We start from the raw sequence: 19,732 nt of genomic DNA on the forward strand, positions 1-19,732 counted from the left end.
AAATATTGGAGCTTCAACTTAAGCATCAGTACTTCCAATGAATATTCGGGGTTGATTTTCCTTTCAAACTGAATGGTTTGATTTCCTTGATGTCTAAAGGACTCTTAAGAATATCTTCTAGCACCACAATTTGAAGGCTCATCCTTCTTCAGTGCCCATCCTTCTTTATGGCCCAACTCTCACATCCGTACATGACTACTGGAAAAATCATAGCTTTGACTATATGGACCTTTGGGGGCAAAGTGATGTCTCTGCTTTTTAATACACTGTCTAGGTTTGTCATAGCTTTACTTCGAAGGAACAAGCATCTTTTAATTTTCTGGCTAAAGTCACCATTTGGCGTGATTTTAGAATCCAAGAAAATAACATCTGTTATTGTTTCCACTATTTCCCCATCTATTTGCCATGAAGTAATAGGACTTGTTGCTATGATCTTAGTTTTTTTTCATGTAGAATTTTAAGCCAGTTTTTTCACTCTCCTCTTTCACCTCATCAAGAGGCTCTTTAGGTCCTCTTCATTTCTGCCATTAGAGTGTTATCATCTGCCTATCTGAGGTTGTTGATATTTCTCCTGGCAATCTTGATTCCAACTGGTGATGCATTCTGGCTGCATTTCACATGGTGTACTCTTCGTGTAAGTTAACTAAGCAGAGTGACAATTTACAGACTTGTACTCCTTTCCCAATTTTGAACCAGTCCATTGTTGCATGTTCAGTTGTAACTGTTGCCTCTTGACCTGCATACAGGTTTCTCGGGAGACAGGTAAGGTAGTCTGGTATTCCCATGTCTTTAAGAATAGTCCACAGTTTGTTGTGATCCACACAAAGGCTTTAGCGTAGCCAGTGAAACAGAAGTAGATGTTTTTCTGAAATCCCCTTGCTTTTCCTATGATCCAGAGAATGTTGGCAATTTATCTCTGGTTCCTCTACTTTTTCTAAAGTCCACTTGTACGTCTGGCTGAAGCCTGGCTGGAAGGATTCTGAGCATAGCCTTCCTAGCATGTGAGATGAGCACAGTTGTACAGTAGTTTGTACATTCTTTGGCACTTCCCTTCTTAGGAATGGATGAAAATTGACCTTTTCCAGTCCTGTGACCACTGCTGAACTTTCCAAATTTGCTGACGTTTTGAGTGCAGCACTTTAAATTCATGATCTTTAAGCATTTGAAATAGCTTAGCTGGAATTCCATTATCTCCACTAGCCTTATTTGTAGTAATGCTTCCTAAAGCCCACTTGACTTCTGACTCCAGGATGTCAGGCTCTAGGTGAATGATGACCACACCATCGTGGCTATCTGGGTCATCAAGACCTTGTTTTGTATAGTTCTTCTGTGTATTCTTGCCACCTCTTTTTAATCTCTTCTGCTTCTGTTATATCCTTACCATTTCTGTCCTTTATCCTGCCCATCCTTCCATGAAATATTCCCTTGATTCTCTGATTTTCTTGAAGATCTCTAGTGTTTCCCATTCTATTTTTTCCCTCTATTTCTTTGCATTCTTTATTTAAGAACACCTTTTTATCTCTCCTTGCTATTCTCTGGAACTATACATTCAGTTTGTATATCTTCCCTTTCTCCCTTGCTTTTTGCTTCTCTTCTTTCCTCAGCTGTGTGTAAAGCCTCCTCAGACAACCACTTTGCCTTCATGCAGTTCTTTTTCTTTGGGATGGTTTTGATCATAGTGTTCATATCAGCACTATTTACAATAGCCAAGACATGGAAGCAACCTAAATGTCCATCAAAAGATGAATGGATAAAGATGTGGTATGTATAAACAATAGAATATTGCTCAGCCATAGAAAGAAGGAAATAATGCCATTTGCAGCACCGTGGATGGACCTGAAGATTATCATACATGTCTGAGGTAAGTCAGAGAAAGATAAATATCATATGATATCACTATATTTATAATCTACAAAAATGATATTAATGAGCCTGTCTACAAAACACAAATAAACCTATAGACAGCAAACTTATGGTTACCAAAGGGGAAGTAGGGGGAGGGATAAATTAGGGGTTTGGGATTAAAATATACACACTGCTATATGTAAAAGAGATAACCAGTAAGGACCTACTATATAGCACAAGGAATATATTCACTGTATTGTAATAACCTGTAAAGGAAAAAAACTAATATATATGCATATATATACATTTATAACTGATTATGTCTGTGTGTATATATAAATATATATATTGCTGTATATCTGAAACTTACACAACATTGTAAATCAACTATATTTCAATAAGAATTTTTATAAAAAGATCATGAGGGACTTTCCTGGCAGTCCAGTGGTTAAAACTCTGTGCTTCTACTGCAGGGATTATGGGTTTGATCCATGGTCAGGGAGCTAAGATCCCATGTGCCGTGTGTGTCCAAAAGAAAAAAAAAAAAAAAGATCATGAGACCAAAAAATAAATTTTTAAAGTATATCAATAAATAAATTAATACTTTCCTTACATATAAAATTTAAGACGCTTTGTCTTAAAATATCCCATGTTACGTTTTCTTTCACAAATACCAGTAGCAGCAGCTCAAGTATTTAATAATGGTCACTGTTGTTTCTTTGTGCTTTTATGATCACAGATCTTGGGACCAGCTTGCTCAGTTCAGTTCAGTCACTCAGTCATGTCCGACTTTTTGTGACCCCATGGACTGCAGCCCTCCAGGCTTCCCTGCCCATCACCAACTCCTGGAGCTTACTCAAACTCATGTCCATAGAGTTGGTGATTCCATCCAACCATCTCATCCTCAGTCATCCCCTTCTCCTCTCGCCTTCAATCTTTCCCATCCTCAGGGTCTTTTCCAGTGAGTCAGTTCTTTGCATCAGGTGGCCAAAGTATTGGAGCTTGTTGACTGCATTCGAATCCTGACTCTGCCATTTACCAGTTGAGTACCTGTGCAATTATTTAACCTCCCTGAGTTTTCTCATCAGGGAAACCCATCAAATGTCTTTTCTTATCTCAACCCATCAAATGAACCTTCTGTAAAATGTGAGGTAATAAAACGAGCTATTGTATGTCAAGTGCTAGAACAGTACCTGGTACATGGAAAATGCAATATTAGTATTAGCTTTTTTTATCATCACGTCTGAAAAGAACAGTGAAGACTCAATGCACTACCTGCTCCCCCAATCCTACTCATCTTTGCTCTCACAAAGATTGGTCTTGCATTAAAGGCTAAATTCATTATTTATTTTGCTTTCACAGGGTATGATCAAATAAGTCACTTTTATAATCTTAGCCATACTTGTTTAATGGAAACTCAATTAGCAATTCAAAAAAAATAGAATTATATTTTTCTGCTTATGATTTAATGTTTATCTATTAATGAGTTAAAACTATAGATTAGATTACTATCCATACAAATAATTGCAAATTAACATTTGACTTCTGCTGTGTTTTAGACTTTTATCCAAGCATGAGTATATCACAGGCACACATACATTTATTAAAGAAATAGCAAAACAAGCAAACAAAAACTAATAACCTGTGCATATTATCTGTTATCTTATTACCTAATACTCAAATTAAACATGTCCTAGACATAGTCTTGTGTCAAAAATACCATAGATAATTTTCATGTTGTATTTCACCCTCTGAATGTAGCACAATTTAATATCTTATTGATGTGGAAGTAGAGTCTCTTCAGTTTCTCACTATTATAAATAATAAGTGAGATTTACTATATTGATAATTATGTGAACAGGAAAGATTTTTAAATCCAGGTAGATAGAAGCATAATTATCTTACCTAAGTTTTCAAGTTTTTCCTGAATGGTCTATGTTAAAGTTTTGTTGAAGATACACTGAGGAAGATTAGCAGCAGGGACACCAAATTGAATGTGACTCTGTTAGTAATTTGAGTTCTATGATTGTCATGTTCCTGTTAGTAATTTGAGTTCTGTGATTGTCATGTTCCCGGATGAACTACCCCATAAAGCCTGGAACACTGGAACCACAGAGACACATGCTTCATTGGAGGGTAAAGATAATTTTGTCAGTTCTGTACTTTTTTTTAGGGAACACAGGAACTGTCAAACCTTCCATTAATAAAATATCAGCTTTGTCAATCATTTTAACCATGTAAGAAGAAGGAACATTAAATGGAGAATTAGAGCAAAGATTACTGATGAATAACAACGTGAGTGTCTGAATATCTAATGCATCTTCTCTCATAAGAGCCATTTAAAAGATGCATTTAATACTCCTCTGTTTCTAAGTGCTTATAACCTAATGCTTTTGAACTGTAATAGTTTAGCTAATTTCCTTTGGAAAAGAAATTAGGTGACCACAATGATGGCAACTTAAAATTTACATCAATTTCAGAAAAAAAGCAGATGAAGACCACATACTTTTTTCTATCTTAATTGGGATGTGATAGCCTGAAAAACGTAATCATAGCATGTCCTCTCTTTGTTTTTCAGATGTAAAAATGTGCACTTGTTTTACATTTAAAGATGAGTAGCTGACCTTTTTTCCCAACTCCAGCAGCATCTTATTTTGCAGATAATCTGCTTCATTAATGAGAATCAGAAGCAGCTTGGAGTATTTCGTGCATAATTAATTATCTTGGCAATAAGATTTATGAATGTAATTTTTCTCAATTGCTCCAATCAGGAATAAGTGAGACAAACAAATAAATTAAAACGAAGTTATTCATGGTCTTTTTGTGCAAGACACTATCAAGGACATCTAGGAGAATTAAATAAGACATAAAGGCAGATAATCTTTTTACTACCCAGATCACATATGGCTTACAAGATACCCATCTTTGTGGGAAGAAAAGTGGGTAATAGAATTCATATTTGGACGTTTTCTAAATTTGAGTACCACGTATATCATAATCACATGCAATAGGCAATTAAAATGACATCTGCAATGACAGTGTAAGCACGGCATCAGGGCACATGTCTTGTACCTGCTGGGCAACTATAAAACCCTGTGTGTGTGTCCACAGATGTATGCTGCTGCTGCTGCTAAGTCGCTTCAGTCATGTCCGACCGTGCGACCCCATAGATGGCAGCCCACCAGGCTCCCCCATCCCTGGGATTCTCCAGGCAAGAACACTGGAGTGGGTTGCCATTTCCTTCTCCAATGCATGCATGCATGCTAAGTTGCTTCAGTCGTGTCCGACTCTGTGCAACCCTGTGGACAGCAGCCCACCAGGCTCCTCCATCCACAGGATTCTCCAGGCAAGAACACTAGAGTGGGCTGCCATTTCTTTCTCCAACAGATGTGTGCACATACATGTATATTCTCCTTTAAATGATACTACCTTCTAACCAGGATTTAGACCTTGAATGGTTGACCAGCTTAAATTAATATGAACTAACAAAAAATTGCCTAGCTTAGTGGATACAACACAGTGAGGGTTTTAAAAAATCTTTGAATTTAGCTTAATTTTTTAAATTAAGTATAATTAATTTACAATGTTGTGTTAGTTTCAAGTGTACAGCAAGTGATTCAGTTTTATATATGTGTGTGTCTATGTATGTGCGTGTATATCTATATACATTCTTTTTCATTCTTTTCCATTACGTGTGTATGCTCAGTCATTCAATTGTGTCTGACTCTTTGTGACCCCCCATGGACTGTAGACCTCCAGGCTTCTCTGTCCATGGAATTTTCCAGGCAAGAATACTGGAATCGGTTGCCATTTCCAGTTAATGGGTTACTCCAAGGGATCTTCCCAACCCAGAGATTAAATCTGCATCTCTTGCATCTCCTTCATTGGCAGTCAGATTCTTCACCACTGTGCCACCTGGGAAGCCCTTTCCATTATAGATTGTTAAAAGATATTAAATGTATTCCCCTGTGCTAAACAAGTTTTTGATGGGGAACACATGTATACCTGTGGCGGATTCATTTTGATATTTGGCAAAACTAATACAATTTTGTAAAGTTTAAAAATAAAATAAAATTAATGCAATCACAATCAAAATGAAAAAAAAATCTTTGAATTTAGCTTAATTTTTTAAATTGAAGTATAGTTAATTTACAATGTTGTGTTAGTTTCAATTGTACAGCAAGTGATTCAGTTTTATATAGATGTGTGTCTATGTATGTGTGTGTGCATATAATGGAAAGGAAAGCCCTTTCCATTATAGATTGTTAAAACATATTAAATGTATTCCCCTGTGCTAAACAGGTAGGTCCTTGTTTACCTATTTCATATACAGTAGTGTGTATACGTTAATCCTGAACTCCTAATTTATCCACTCCCCTACTGTGAATATAGCATTTTGTCATTGGGTGACATAAGACCAAAATAAAGGTTGAATTAACTTATTAATGGATATGGTATCTGATAGTTTGGTCCAGTGACAGATATCCGTGACTTTCCAAACACTCATAGATTAAAATTTATCACAGAATTTTATTTTTAGCACATACACTATTTCTAGAATTCACTCTAAGTTATGCAAAATATCTTAGTGTTTGTAGGAAAAGCATGTGATTTTGAAAGCAATAGAACCCCCTCCTAATTAGAATGCATGTTCCCACTATTACTTTCAATGGCATTGCCTGTCAAATGTAGTAACAGAGGGACTCTGGTACAGAGGGTGTGGATAGCAATCCCAAATTTCACATTTACTTATGATATGGCTTTGGGCAAGTTACTCAGTCTCTGTGCCTCAGTTTCCTTTTCTATAAATTGGGAATAATAACAATATCTATTTATAAATTTGTTACAGAAATAAACAAGAGTATATACGTAAAAATTCTTGGAGCACCGCTTGATATATGTCAGTGCTCAATAAATGTCCACATGTTCAGCATATCACTACATCTTTTGATGATTACTTTCTGAGCTTTACTGGATAATCACTGAATTAGCCAGGTCCCATACCAGTTTTCTAAATCACTCAATAATCTTAGCTTTCTAAAATTATGTGGAGGGTGAATAAATGCCATTTCATGGCTTAGTATACAGACTATTTTATTCGAAAGCTCAACTTTGTTTGTAAAATTAGGTTAAAAATCAATTTTCCTCTCCCTTTCTCCACACTTTCACAATTTCTTTAGCTCATTTATACCTGTTGTAATTGATTACATTTTCATCAAACTTGGTTTTTGTCCTCAATATTCCGTTCAGTTGGACTGATGGCTTCACAGCATTTTAATTAGACACCATTACTTAAGGTTGGTAAGAGGATTGGGTGACATGCACTGTGACCAAATTACATTCTCACCCGTGATAAGACTGCTGACATAGCTGTTTCCTGTGTATGCTACCTAGAAAAAGCTCCGCATGGCTCCCATTGCATGCCTCTTTCCATTGTATATCCAGGTTAGCGGCCTCTCCTTAAGCTGTGTGCCTGGATCTTTCCAGCACCCTGAGCCCTTTTTTTCCCCCTGCCTCTGGTGCTGGAAACTGTTGGCTTTCCTTTTCTCAACACCACTGCTGCTCCATACCGTGCGGGGAGTAGAACTCAGTCTCCTCCATCCTCATGTACATGGTTCCCAGAGATACAAAGAAGCCTGGTTAATATTAGTGCTTTTTATAGGGTGACTCATAAGCAAACAAACTAAGCACACTTTAAAAGGATAAAACACACTTTAAAATGTAATAGTTGTTTATCTGTTTGTGTGATAGTTTCTGACTCTCCCTTTTTCCCGACAACCCAGCGTTTCGGCCAGAGCTTCAGTGTGAACTCCATCAGTTGCATGACCTAGGATCTGGGATGATAATATGAAAATGTCAAACTTCGGTCTTACTCCCAAGTAGACCTGTATGTTCTTCTCCCTTCTCTCTCTTTCTCTCTCTCTCTCTTTCTCTTTCTCATATGCACATATACAGCAAATGGCTCCCGATCATTTAGGGTGGGAACTAAATTGTACTGGGAAAATCACACCCTAGATATCTTAGGCAGAGATGCACATTACTCAGACACTGGGCTGGGTCTCTGTTTCCTTTCTTGAAAAATAGACTTCCTTCTGCTGCTGGTAGGATTCTTCTTAATGGCTCAGAGTTAATGCTAGAAATAGAATTTAGGTCCAGAAACTACCACTGTATTGATTTTATTTGTTGGATTAAATAGTTTCCACTGTTTAAGTAGTTGGAAGTTAAGAAACTGCCTAAACACAAACAAGAGTTGAGGGCCATCTTGGGAAAAGAAGAAGTCCTTAATGTCATTTTTCTTGAAATATAGATGTGACAAGAGAAGTGATACATTAACATAAGTCAAAATAATCAGAAGACAGATATGTTAGCACAAGTCAGAATAATTAAATACATAAAATTATGATTCCAGACAGGGAGATAGATTATCTGCGAAGCTGTTGAAGTAACAGAAATTTTGCCTCAAGACAAGCAATGTATTTTAGCTTTCCTACTGCCCATCAGTAGGGAATACTGGGATTTGATAATTTGTTGAGGAGATGCTAATGCCTTCCAGTTGACTTCAGTAATTCATGGAGGGCTTCCAAGTTCCACATAAGAAGATTGTGAGCTTTATGCTCCTAGAATCTGAGATGAAGTCCAAATAATAACAAGCCAATAATTAGATCAGTCCCAGAATACATCTCAAGCCACATTTTGGGCAGGAAATTCTTTCTTTCCCTGCTTCTGAGCCCTCAAATACAAACATCAAAGACAAAAATTTCATGCCATTTCCTTTTTCAGGGGGTCTTCCTGACCTAGCGATCGAATCTAGGTCTCTCGCATTGCAGGTGGATTCTTTACCATTTGAGCCACAAGGGAACCCCCCTCTAATATGTATTATCTCCTAATGGAGCTAATGGATATTTGAAGTCTGGTTATTGCCTAGCTATATACAGAGCACATTTGATGAGATTGCCTAATACAAAATAATAGCAACTGGTTTCCCTACTGTAAAAAAGGAAAAGAACAAAACCTTGTGGAAGCTAAAATGGTTGTTATAATACTACCATGTCTTCAGGATCAAACCAGACATTAGAACTGTCACCTGTGGCCATCAACCATAGCTGAAACCACCTTTTTTTTGATAATAGAAAGACTGTCAGAACATCTTGAGTTGAATAAGATATGTAATTGATGCCTTTTCCCTCCTTTATCAGTTTTTTGTTTCTAATAGTAGCTTGTTATTTGACAAAAACTGTTCTGCACGTGGAAAAGAAAATGAAAGGACTTTGGAGAGATTTTCATCTTCCCTTAAGCATTTCTGTTAAGATGTATGAATTGCTTATTGCTAGCATGGCTCCTCCAGCATAGTTTTAAACAAAGATCAAAAAAATAAGATCTGACTTTGGATTGTAGAACCAAGTACAGAAAAAGAGACCAGGAAAGTTTATGGTCATGTGATGCCTAGCTTTGAGTGTAGCAAAAGTTCACCTTCTTGTCACCTGAGTTGTTTGTCCTTGACAGAGCATTTTTCTATTGCTTTTGTTCCCAGTGTTTCAGTCCTGACTTTGGAGTGTGCTGTTGGGTAAGGGGATTCTCAGTTTATCCTCATCAGGCTCTTCCCCTGAGGCAGTGCTTCTGGCATGCCTGGCCCCCATGTCCGTTCTCTCTAACGTGGCGTTTCCATTGAGGCCCCGTGATTATTCACAGGACTTACTTCCATATTAGAATTAAACTCTGTAACTATAGTATTGCATTTTGGTTTTCTCTTAAGAACATTCATAAACATAGCCTAATAAGAACCATTCCCTCTTCTCTGGATTTCGGTTCTCCAGACAGATGTGGTGAAGGGAACTCTCTGACCACAGCCCTTCTGCCTCATGCTGTGGGACTCTCCTCTTGTTGCCTGTGTGACCTTGAATGACTTGCTTACCCTATTTATCTATTGAAAAAGCAACTGTCTCCTTTGTAGGAGGTGTAAAGATTGCTCGAGAAAATCCGAGACCTGCCTGGAATAATACCTGACCCTGATCTGGGAAGGCCCTGTCCACTCTCTTTCCTCATTCTTATCTCCCAGCAGGGCTCAAGGTGAGACTGTGTTATTCAATATTGCAAAAACTAGCCTTTCCTTGCCCAAAGCTGATAAGTTCAGTAGTGTTCTCTCCCAAACTTCCCACTCTTTCTGGTACATTCCTGCCTCAGTTCTGCTTAAGGCATCTTCAGTTCCCCAGACTGAAATGCTTACATCTCATCTAATCACATAAAAAAAAGTTGGGAAGAACCCATCTGTTACGTTACCTCTGCTTTCCTCAAAGCTGGTGTCTGAGCCCCCCTTTCCTTAGCCAATAAACTTCTTCAAAAGAGTCATTAGTTTTACTGCCTCACCCCTACTCAGTGACCCATTCATGTTTACCAACCAGTATCTCATCCCACTGTTCTCTTGATTCTGCTATTTTAAATTGTCTGTGATACTTAGTCCTTAGATCTACATTTAACAGATTAAGGATATTCTGAATACCCTTAAATTATAGAACCATCCAATAAGAAATACAATATAAGCCATAAATGTGATTTTTTAATTCTCTTAGCTACATTGAAAAGTGAAAAAAGGTAAAAAGCCATGTAAAAATGGGCTTCTCCGGTGGCACAATGATAAAGCATCTACCTGCGATACAGGAGACATAGATTCGATCCCTGGGTCAGGAAGATCCCCTGGAGGAGGGCATGGCACCCCACACCAGTATTCTTGCCTGGAGAATCCCATGGACAGAGGAGCCTGGCGGGCTACAGTTGATAGGGTCACAAAGAGTTGGACACAACTGAAGTGACTGAGCCTGCACACACACACACACGTAAAAAAGTGAAAAGCAAGAACACATTTTGTTTAATCCAACATATCTAAAATAGTAGTTCAGCATTGAAGCAATATTAACATTCTTAACAATATATTTTCATTATTTTTTATACTAACTATATGAAATCATTTGTGCATTTTATACTTAGAGCATATCTCAATTTGAGTTTGTCACATTCCAAGTACTCAATAGCCATGTGTGGTTAGTAGCTACTTGTTTAGGACAACGCAGGTCTGTACCATTTGACTGAGTTTTCCTGGTATCTCTATTTAACTTCCAAGGAACCCCTTGGTTTTTACTGAACATCCCTGATTGCTCTTTCTGTGCATCTTTGTTGATGTCCCTTCCTCTTCACTCTGTCTTCCTTCACCCTCTGGTAGGTGTTTCTTTCCAATCCCCACCTCCCCTCTGCAAAAAAATCTACCCCACTCCTTCTCCACCTTAGTTATACATCCTCTGAGCACTGAGTACTTAGAATCTCATGTCAGACAGGTGAGATGACCACAAACACATCACTTAGATCAATCTAAAAGGTAAGAACCGGGAAGAGAAAGGAACAATATTCTCATTTTCCCCCTTAGTCCATCATCACCCAGAACCAATGCCCGGTGCACACTGAATTTTTGTTCTTTCTTTCTTTCCACATGTTTCCAGCTCTCAACTCATGGTTTTTATCCTTTTGCAGGGCCCATGTTCAAAGAATGTCCTGATGCATCATTTAGTGTCCTTATCACTCAGGCTTTGGGATAACTGCTGATATAATCTAATGCTTATAAAAAATGTTCTTGGAGTATCTATGCAGCTGTCTGCAGTCGCTACGCACAGGATGATACAATGACTGATTTACATTATGGTTGACATGCTGTCAGTTATTTGGGTTGTCTAGCTTTTTCATCAGAAAGACTCAATCTATTCTGTGTGCATCTCACAGCACATAAAGTAAATCTGATCTAAGATGCTGCTCATGTGTGTGACTGCCTCATGATGAGATTTAACACCCCCATGATGAACCATTTTCTTCCGAGTGTTATGCCACTTCATTTTCAAGTTTCTTCCCAGGGTGCATTTAGGTAGTAAAAATGTATAGCCCTAGAGACTTGGTATGCTTTGTTAGGCAGGTGTATGACCAGGATATATGGAATACCACTGTAGATCTTGAACTACATTCTCTTATAGGAAATATGTATGGGCATGCCCAAAGGAGTAGTATCCTTTGGAGGTTAAAATAGTATTTGCCAAATCTAGGAGATGATGTCAGAAGATACCTTAAAAAATCAAAATAACTGACTCCTTCCTGGCATTCATCACGGTTGACATGTGTTAGATGACAAATCTTTGACTCACAAAATCGAACAGGATTATCTGAGGGATCAGACTTCTCACCTGTTTTTAGAGATTAGTGAGCACCTGTTTGCCCCCATGTTTTCTTCACTCAGATTCTGTATTAACTTTCCCTATTAAAGCATTCTTCAGATTTCTGAGTTCCTACTACTTTAGATAAAAATAGATGAAGCTCACTCCTGGCACTTAATAAAATAAAGGATTTCTGAAAGTTAGTTATATTCATGAGCCATTTTTCTTTGATAAAACCCTTAAATCATCCCTTTTTTTTGTTTTTATGCAGGCCTATAGCATCTTTTGTGAGATTTTTAATGCAATTTAATAAATTAATGTACAGATTTGGTAGCTCTTGATAAAATACTCTCCAAGGGTTCTAATATGCATGCAATACATATCATTTAGGTCTAATTTCTGGGCTGCCAGAAAGACAAACCACCTTCAGAGAGTTATAAACACATAAACATGGTACTTTAGATATAGGCACTGGCTAATGGCTGTATTATGCACAGAGTACCAAATATTCTGAAGAGAATGAGGCAGACTTCACATGGAAACTGCTTCAGGGTCACTATCAGTCTTTTCCTTGCACTGACACTAGCCTAAAATGCTGGTTAACAAGGGTTTCCTATTAGCAGAAAGCTGGAGAAACCCTCTTGCTGCCCACTTGACTGCTTATTCCATGCTGGAAAATGCTAAGTCTTGGTCTAGACAGCCAACACTTATACCAAGCATCTATATACTTGGTCTAGATCTATGCCAAGTATAGGTCTAGCTGTGTGATGTTATCAGCCCTGTAACAGTAATGGAGGGTATTATCCTATGTAATCCCTAACTTGACTTCTCTGTAGTGTGTACGTATGTGTGTGGGGGTGGGTATATGTTTATTGTGTGGACTTTCAGGACTTCAGGACTAACCTAGCTTTCTCCCTGGCCACATTCCTCCATGTTATAAAAATACAGATAAATCCTGAGGCTGCTGCAGTCAAGATAAAGTAGGCTGAAGAAAGACACAGTGTATATTCTGGACAATGCCCACCACTTTGAGTGGGCTGCTGGGATTCATTTCGCAAATGTGAAGTAATTTCCTCTGATGACCAAAGACTTTCTGTTACCTGACGATAACAACAGGGCACAGTGGAAAGAGCATGGACTTTGGAATAATATAGGTTTGGGGACAAATCCTAGCTCTGCCATTTACTATTGGCCCTGGATAAGTTGCTTAACCTCTGTTTATCTCTGCAAGGTCAATATAGTATCATACTTGTTACAGAGTTGTTGAGAGACAAAGAGATGATGCCCAGAAAACAGCTAGCAAACTATCTAGCTAGTGGGATCTTAGGAATCAGTAGCTACGATGTGATCATAAGAATAATGCTGTATAAGATTTGAGAGTAAAAATCCAACTCTCCTTTCACTGGGACAAGGAATCTGTATCCTGGAGCCACATGTTATTGGTCTCAGTTCAGTTCAGTCACTCAGTCGTGTCCAACTCTTTGAGACCCCATGGACTGCAGCACGCCAGGCTTCCCTGTCCTTCACCAACTCCCGGAGCTTGCTCAAACTCGTGTCTATTGAGTCAGTGATGCCATCCAACCATCTCATCCTGTGTTGTCCCCTTCTCCTCTTGCCTTCAGTCTTTCCCATCATCAGAGTCTTTTACAATGAATCAGTTCTTCACATCAGGTGGCCAAAGTATTGAAGCTTCAGCCTCAGCATCAGTCCTTCCAAAGAATATTCAGGACTGATTTCCTTTAGCACTGACTGGTTTATATTGCCTATCCCTTGTCTAGCAGATCTTCCCGACCCAGGAATCGAACTGGGGTCTCCTGCATTGCAGGTGTATTCTTTACCAACTGAGCTATCAGGGAATTTTTTTTATCAGTCTCATGTCAACTTATATGATCATTCTTAAAAAATGCAGCTTCTTTTATGTCTTTTATTTGTTGTTTAAACACTTGTAAGATGCGTACTGTAAATCAAGTCTAAGGGATTGTAAGTTATGTCCTTAGCTATTTATAAGGTCTATGGAACTTTAGTAGCTTCTCCATTCATTTTTTTGGATATAGATATTCAGGAGTTGTAGCAAACTAAGTATTTGTACATTGTCTTCTAATAGTAGAAATATAATTCTACAAATGCTATTTCATATCTTCACTTAACAATGTAACTATACTCAGATTGATCATCTTATACAGAAAAGAAGGTTTATAGTCTAAAAGAATGCATGGTTTATAGACTGTGTGGGATCTATTTTGGTTCTTGTTTGTTAGGAGATTTTGAATTTAAATTATTTTCTTCATGCTATGTGATCCAGTGAAATGATATGCTGTTTTTATAATTTGGGGGTATTATTTTGTTTTTTCTCTTAAGCATGTAGAGACTGAAATGAAGAAAAATGAAATGAAAAGATTGAAATGAAGAAAAAACCTGATCATATTAATGAAACACATGAGTTTATATTAAAAAAATTGAAGTAGTTTGTTTTAAAAACATGGAGAATTTTGATTCATTTATTCTAATATCTGAAATTTGACCTCTCTTTGTTGCTTCTTACCCAGGTCACATGTTGGTTTCAGAAAACTATAAGAGATTTAGAGGAACAAGGTCTAGGTACATCTCTTTCAGACAATGAGGAGCTTATTCATAAGCATGAGGAGCTGATAATAAAAGCAAAGGTAAGAGACTCATTAAAAAAAATAACTGAAAACTGCATGGACTTCTCTTGAATACACTTCTATGGGTAATATAGTGGAGTAGTAAAAACTGGTTTTGTATAATTTGCTTGCTGTTCGCATTTGTATTTTCCTTAACTTGTTTCATGTTCTTAGTTTTGCAAAAAGTAATTGCTACCAGTCAGGCAAGCACTTGGAGGTGCTTAGATGTGTAAAATGGAACCATCAAGCGTGGAGAGCAGGAGGAGCAGAACAACCTCTAGCAGTGTTCCTCTCGCCATTGAGTCTTTGTTGTTTGGAAATTGACTTATTTGTACATATGAGAGTCTGTAAAGATTTTCTAAGTTTTCTGGTGCTCCATTTTGATTAAAAAAAAAAAAAAAACCTGTTCTAGGTAAACACAATCTGCTGCTTCCTCTCCCACCACCCTTCCAAACCCATCCTCCCAAACATGTAAAAATGTATTGTTTTGACATCGTTATTTTCAACCATTGCCTAGTAGGGTTGGCCCGTTGTATTCCAGAGCTTCATGACTTAGCTGTACCTACAACTATCAACTACCCAAGATATTAATAACAGAAAGTTCTCTAAATCTTGAATACTGATTAAAGTATTCACTGTTTTCACTCTACTATAAATGGACTTTCAGAATATAAGCTCCTCCTTGTTTCAGACAAGTTGACTACTTCTTTTCAGGGTCCTGAGCCACTCAGGAGGCAGTTATAGATCTCATACAGAAGCTGAGTATTACTCCATGTACTCAGTGAGTAGTTTTTGGGCCAAACTGGTTTTGGAAACTGAGGCAGAGAAACCTCTTTTTCTAAAGCATCCTTGTAAATAAAGTTATTTTCTAAAAAAAAAAAAAAGAATGTTTTCTGGGAATTGCTGTTTTATTACTTCCTACGAAGCATTCCATATGTTGTAAGATTTTCCTTCAACTGTGGGCTGGCCTTTGGAACCCCTGATCTCAATGGCATCTTTAAAGACTTTCAAACATTGAATGTCTATTTAGAGATGAAAGCTCAAACATAACTTGTTGATAAAAATTGATGACAATGGTCATCAGTTTGTGACACTAGATAATCCAATGGCAAGATAACTGGTTATTCAAGACAGCAGAGGTCCCTGTGTCACGTGGGCTGAAAAAGACCCCGTCAGTGTAGATGCAGAAGGGGGAGTGACACTGTCCCAGGGTGACCCAGGATGGCCTTTCAGAGGAAGGGATTTGAGCAGATGAACGGAGTAACGATGGTTGGTTAGGCGAGGGTGATCATTCCTAAATAAGATAGAATAAGGGAAAACAATGATAGACCAATTTGTCTGTGATGAGAGTTAAAGGTCTTGGCAATGTTCAGTCCAGAGACAGTAGACCCAGGGCAACTGTTTCAGAGGCCATCCTTACCCATGGCTATTCCCTAGAGAAGACATGCTAACAGGGCGTGGTCTTTACAGAGAAGTAAACTTCGCTGTATGAAAAATACAAGAGTATTCTGAGGCCACAGAAGGTGGTCCTAGATAACCTTAAAACTCCTTTTAAGTTTTAGTTTTATAAAAGAGACAGGATTTAAATTACAGTAACTATTATGCTTATTAAATTTAAAGTAACATGAAAAACACGTTTTCAGAGATGGTTGAAATGATGGACTAGACTGGAAAAACAGCCACATTTCTTAAACATGGAGATAGCATCTTCGTCATCTTGGTATTCCCAGCACCTAGGACAGTGTCTGGTATTTAAAAAGGGTGTTTGATTCATGCCTGCTTTTTAAACCCTCTTTCCAGAAGAAAGAAACATCCTTTTAGTGCATTTCTGTGATTCTCTAGTGACTTTTAATAGTGACTTAGCCTCCTTTGACCTACCTAGCCATCCTTATCTTTATGTATTTATTTTTAAGTGTTTGGTCCTTAGTTACATAAACTCTAATTCATCTCAGGGTTGGCTTCTTGGTTTATTTTATTATTTTCCCTTAATCTTTATCTTCCCCACATCCCCATTCTCATAGGCATCTACTCTAACAGTCTATGTCTTTAGACATATTCCCATTCTTAAAATATATACAGAGTTACATGTTTTCAACCTGCATGAATTGTATTAAGGCATAGATTTCTTGTGTTTCCTTCCACCACACTGGTTGCTTCTAACTTACGTAATTCTTTGTGATCTTCACTAGGGTGATTGCTAGATACAGCATAACTTTCAAAAGTCCTGGAACATAGATACTGATGTCTTAATTCTACCCTTCATAATGTTGGTTGCCTTCCATTTCTTTATTCCTTACAATACTTGATCTTCTAGTCCACTGACCCTTCTACTGAACTCCTTGCTGGTCAACTCTTCTGTTGACTTCTTCACTTCAGCTGTTAGGTTTTTTATGACCAATCCCTCACACGGCTTCTGCTTCATAATTTTTTTTTTCCTGCTTCATCTATCTAATATCGTTCTTTATATCCTAATGTGTGCTTTATTCATATATTAAATTTTTGGTCTGTCCAGTGCATTACTTCTTGGTTCTCATACTCAGGTATTTCCGTGTGTAGTTTGTGCATCAGGTGTTATTTTCCCCTATGGGTTAATATTCCCTTGGGATATCAGCAGCTTCACCTGGTAAGGCATGGGAGGTGTGAAAGCCAATGTTCCAGCTTGTCCTTTTCTGGGTGAATTGGCTTCAGGGTACAAGGAGATGCCTCTGAGAGCTTGTTGTTAGTATTAGTGCTCTACCGTTTCTGGTTTGTGTCTGGATCCTTTACCCCAGACACACACAAAGGAGGGGACTCCTAGGAGGACCTCCCACTGATTGGACGCTGAACCCTGCTTTGTTTCAAAGACCCATTTCCCATATCCTTCCCAGCTTACCTGATGGAGAGTTGAAGAGGGCACACCAAGAAAGACTCAGGTTGCTTCTCTTTTATATATTAGCTGTCCACCTGTCAGAGTCCAGTCCTTTCCTGTTGATCTCCTCTGATTGGTACTGGGTTGGGGCTCTGATTTTCTTTCCTGAAAAGGTACATTGACAAACAATGACCAGGCAAGTGGGGAGAGAAAGCATCACACCGAGAAAGTTGTTCCCTAGAATATCTCCTGTCTAAGGCATCTGACCTTACACTACTCCAGAAAGCCATGTGGCCCTGACACTGAGAAATAACCCCTCAAGGAAGGTTCTTCTCTATAAACTTTACCTTTGCTTTGTCAGCCTTTTCAGTAAGGAAAAGCTACATAATTTGTAGGATCCAGTTTAAAATGGAAATATGGAAGCTTTTCTCAAAAAGTTACTGAGATTTCAATATAGCAGCAGCAGAGTATTAAACCAAGCATGGGGCCTTATAAACAAATGTTGCTGTGTGGCACAGGTCACTTAACCCATAATGCTGGTCCTGTTTACAACGTTCAGATTTTTGAAAGGACCTAGAGACCTTTGATTGGAGAAGGCAATGGCACCCCACTCCAGTACTCTTGCCTGGAGAATCCCAGGGATGGGGGAGCCTGGTGGGCTGCCGTCTCTGGGGTCGCACAGAGTCGGACACAACTGAAGCGACTTAGCAGCAGCAGCAGAGACATTTGCTGGCCAAACATTTTCCTTAGCCTTCTTTACTAACTCTTCCTACCTGTGCTAGCATGTTTTCTAAAAATAAAGATTAGTTATATATTAGTTATATATCGGGTTGCATTTACATAGGAAAAAACAAGTCTGAATTCCTGCTGTCATTCACTGTGCAGTCTTGGGTATACTTGACCTCTCTCAACCTCACCTTCCCCACCTGTAAGGAAGAGCCATGAATAATTCAATTAGAATATATTTGTGAAGGTGCCCCCATTTTAGTAGTGCCTCCAAAAATGTTTCCTCTCCCATCCATGGTGTAAACATCCAAATAATTTATATCTGTGGTTTTTAACGATGACATTCCTCATTCTTGGAGGAGGAATCCAATTTTTTATGTCCTTACACAGTAAGTAGAATATTACACTTGAATTTTCTTTTTCTTTTTCTTTTTTTTTTTTTTGAGTGTGGGTATAAGGATAAGAAGGGGGAGTGTTTCTTTCAAAGGAGATTTAACATAGACATAAGGCCTCAAGCTGCGGATTCATTAATGAACCACATATAGATAATCTGGTAACACAAAGGAAAGTAGGTGTTTCTGCTCCGACAGCTAAGTCAGACAGCAGTGAGTTGTTCTGTATTGCTTGTTAGTCTACTCAGTATTTTCCTTTTAAATAAACATTCAAAATTCCTCTCTCATTGCTTACTGGAATGCATTCAAATACAAAATATGACAACTTTCAAATCTTTTAATAAACTTTATTTATACTGTACTGAAAGAAATGAACTCAAAAAAATTCTAATACAACTTTTAACTGTGAGTAATTTTAACTATGAGTATTAAATTATACTTTCTTTAAACATGAAAAATATTTTCCTTTTACATATGGAACAGGTTAAGAAATAGCAGGCATGGATGATTATAAACCACCCTTTGGTTAAGCACCTTAAATATGCTTAGATTTTATCCTGTATCAGTTTGGTGCCTCAAGGCTTGAATTCAAAGTCTGGAGCTCAGAGTTGTTTGTAGGGGGTATTAAACTAATATATTAAGAAACACTTTGTTATTGTCTACTTTGAGAAGACATAAACATTCCTTCTTCTGTACATCAGAAATAATGTTTATCCAAGAACTGCCTTCAGCAACCAACATTTGCTTCTGTTGGGAGGAAACCTTTTCCAGTTTGGGTCCAGGGTTTAGGGCCCTGCAAATTAGCTGAAAATAGACAGATTAACAGGAGTAAAGACAAGATTTATTTTCACATAGTGTACATGGGAGGTTCCAGTAATGGAAAACTCATGAAATAGCCCAAAGTAAAGTTTTACAAAGATCAATTTTTCAAAAGAAAAGTTTTTAGGGCTTCAGTGGGAGAATATGGAAGATTTTATTTGGCTTCTTGATGGTAGATGAGCAGTCTGTCTTCTTCCTGGCTAGGGGTATCCCGAGGGAAGGTTTGTGGCAGCTGAACTCATACTTCCTGAGCACAGTGTCAGTCTTCTTTTA

General features: G+C 38.0%; 1 protein-coding gene across 11 annotated transcripts in view; it reads left to right on the forward strand.

Annotated features, from left to right (window-relative positions):
- CCDC141 (coiled-coil domain containing 141) overlaps positions 1 to 19,732 on the forward strand; it is a 213,691-nt gene that overhangs the window by 77,193 nt on the left and 116,766 nt on the right. For 10 of the 11 annotated variants that reach the window (XM_044932914.2, XM_044932920.2, XM_044932926.2 and 7 more), the window contains exon 6: positions 14,579 to 14,695. The exons of the other annotated variant lie outside the window; for it this stretch is intronic. In XM_044932914.2, coding sequence (XP_044788849.2) covers positions 14,579 to 14,695 — 117 coding nt within the window. The remainder of the gene's footprint in view (positions 1 to 14,578; positions 14,696 to 19,732) is intronic. 11 annotated transcript variants of the gene reach the window in all.

Source organism: Bubalus bubalis, chromosome 2 (assembly GCF_019923935.1).
Source record: "Bubalus bubalis isolate 160015118507 breed Murrah chromosome 2, NDDB_SH_1, whole genome shotgun sequence".
Taxonomy (NCBI): Eukaryota; Metazoa; Chordata; class Mammalia; order Artiodactyla; family Bovidae; genus Bubalus; species Bubalus bubalis.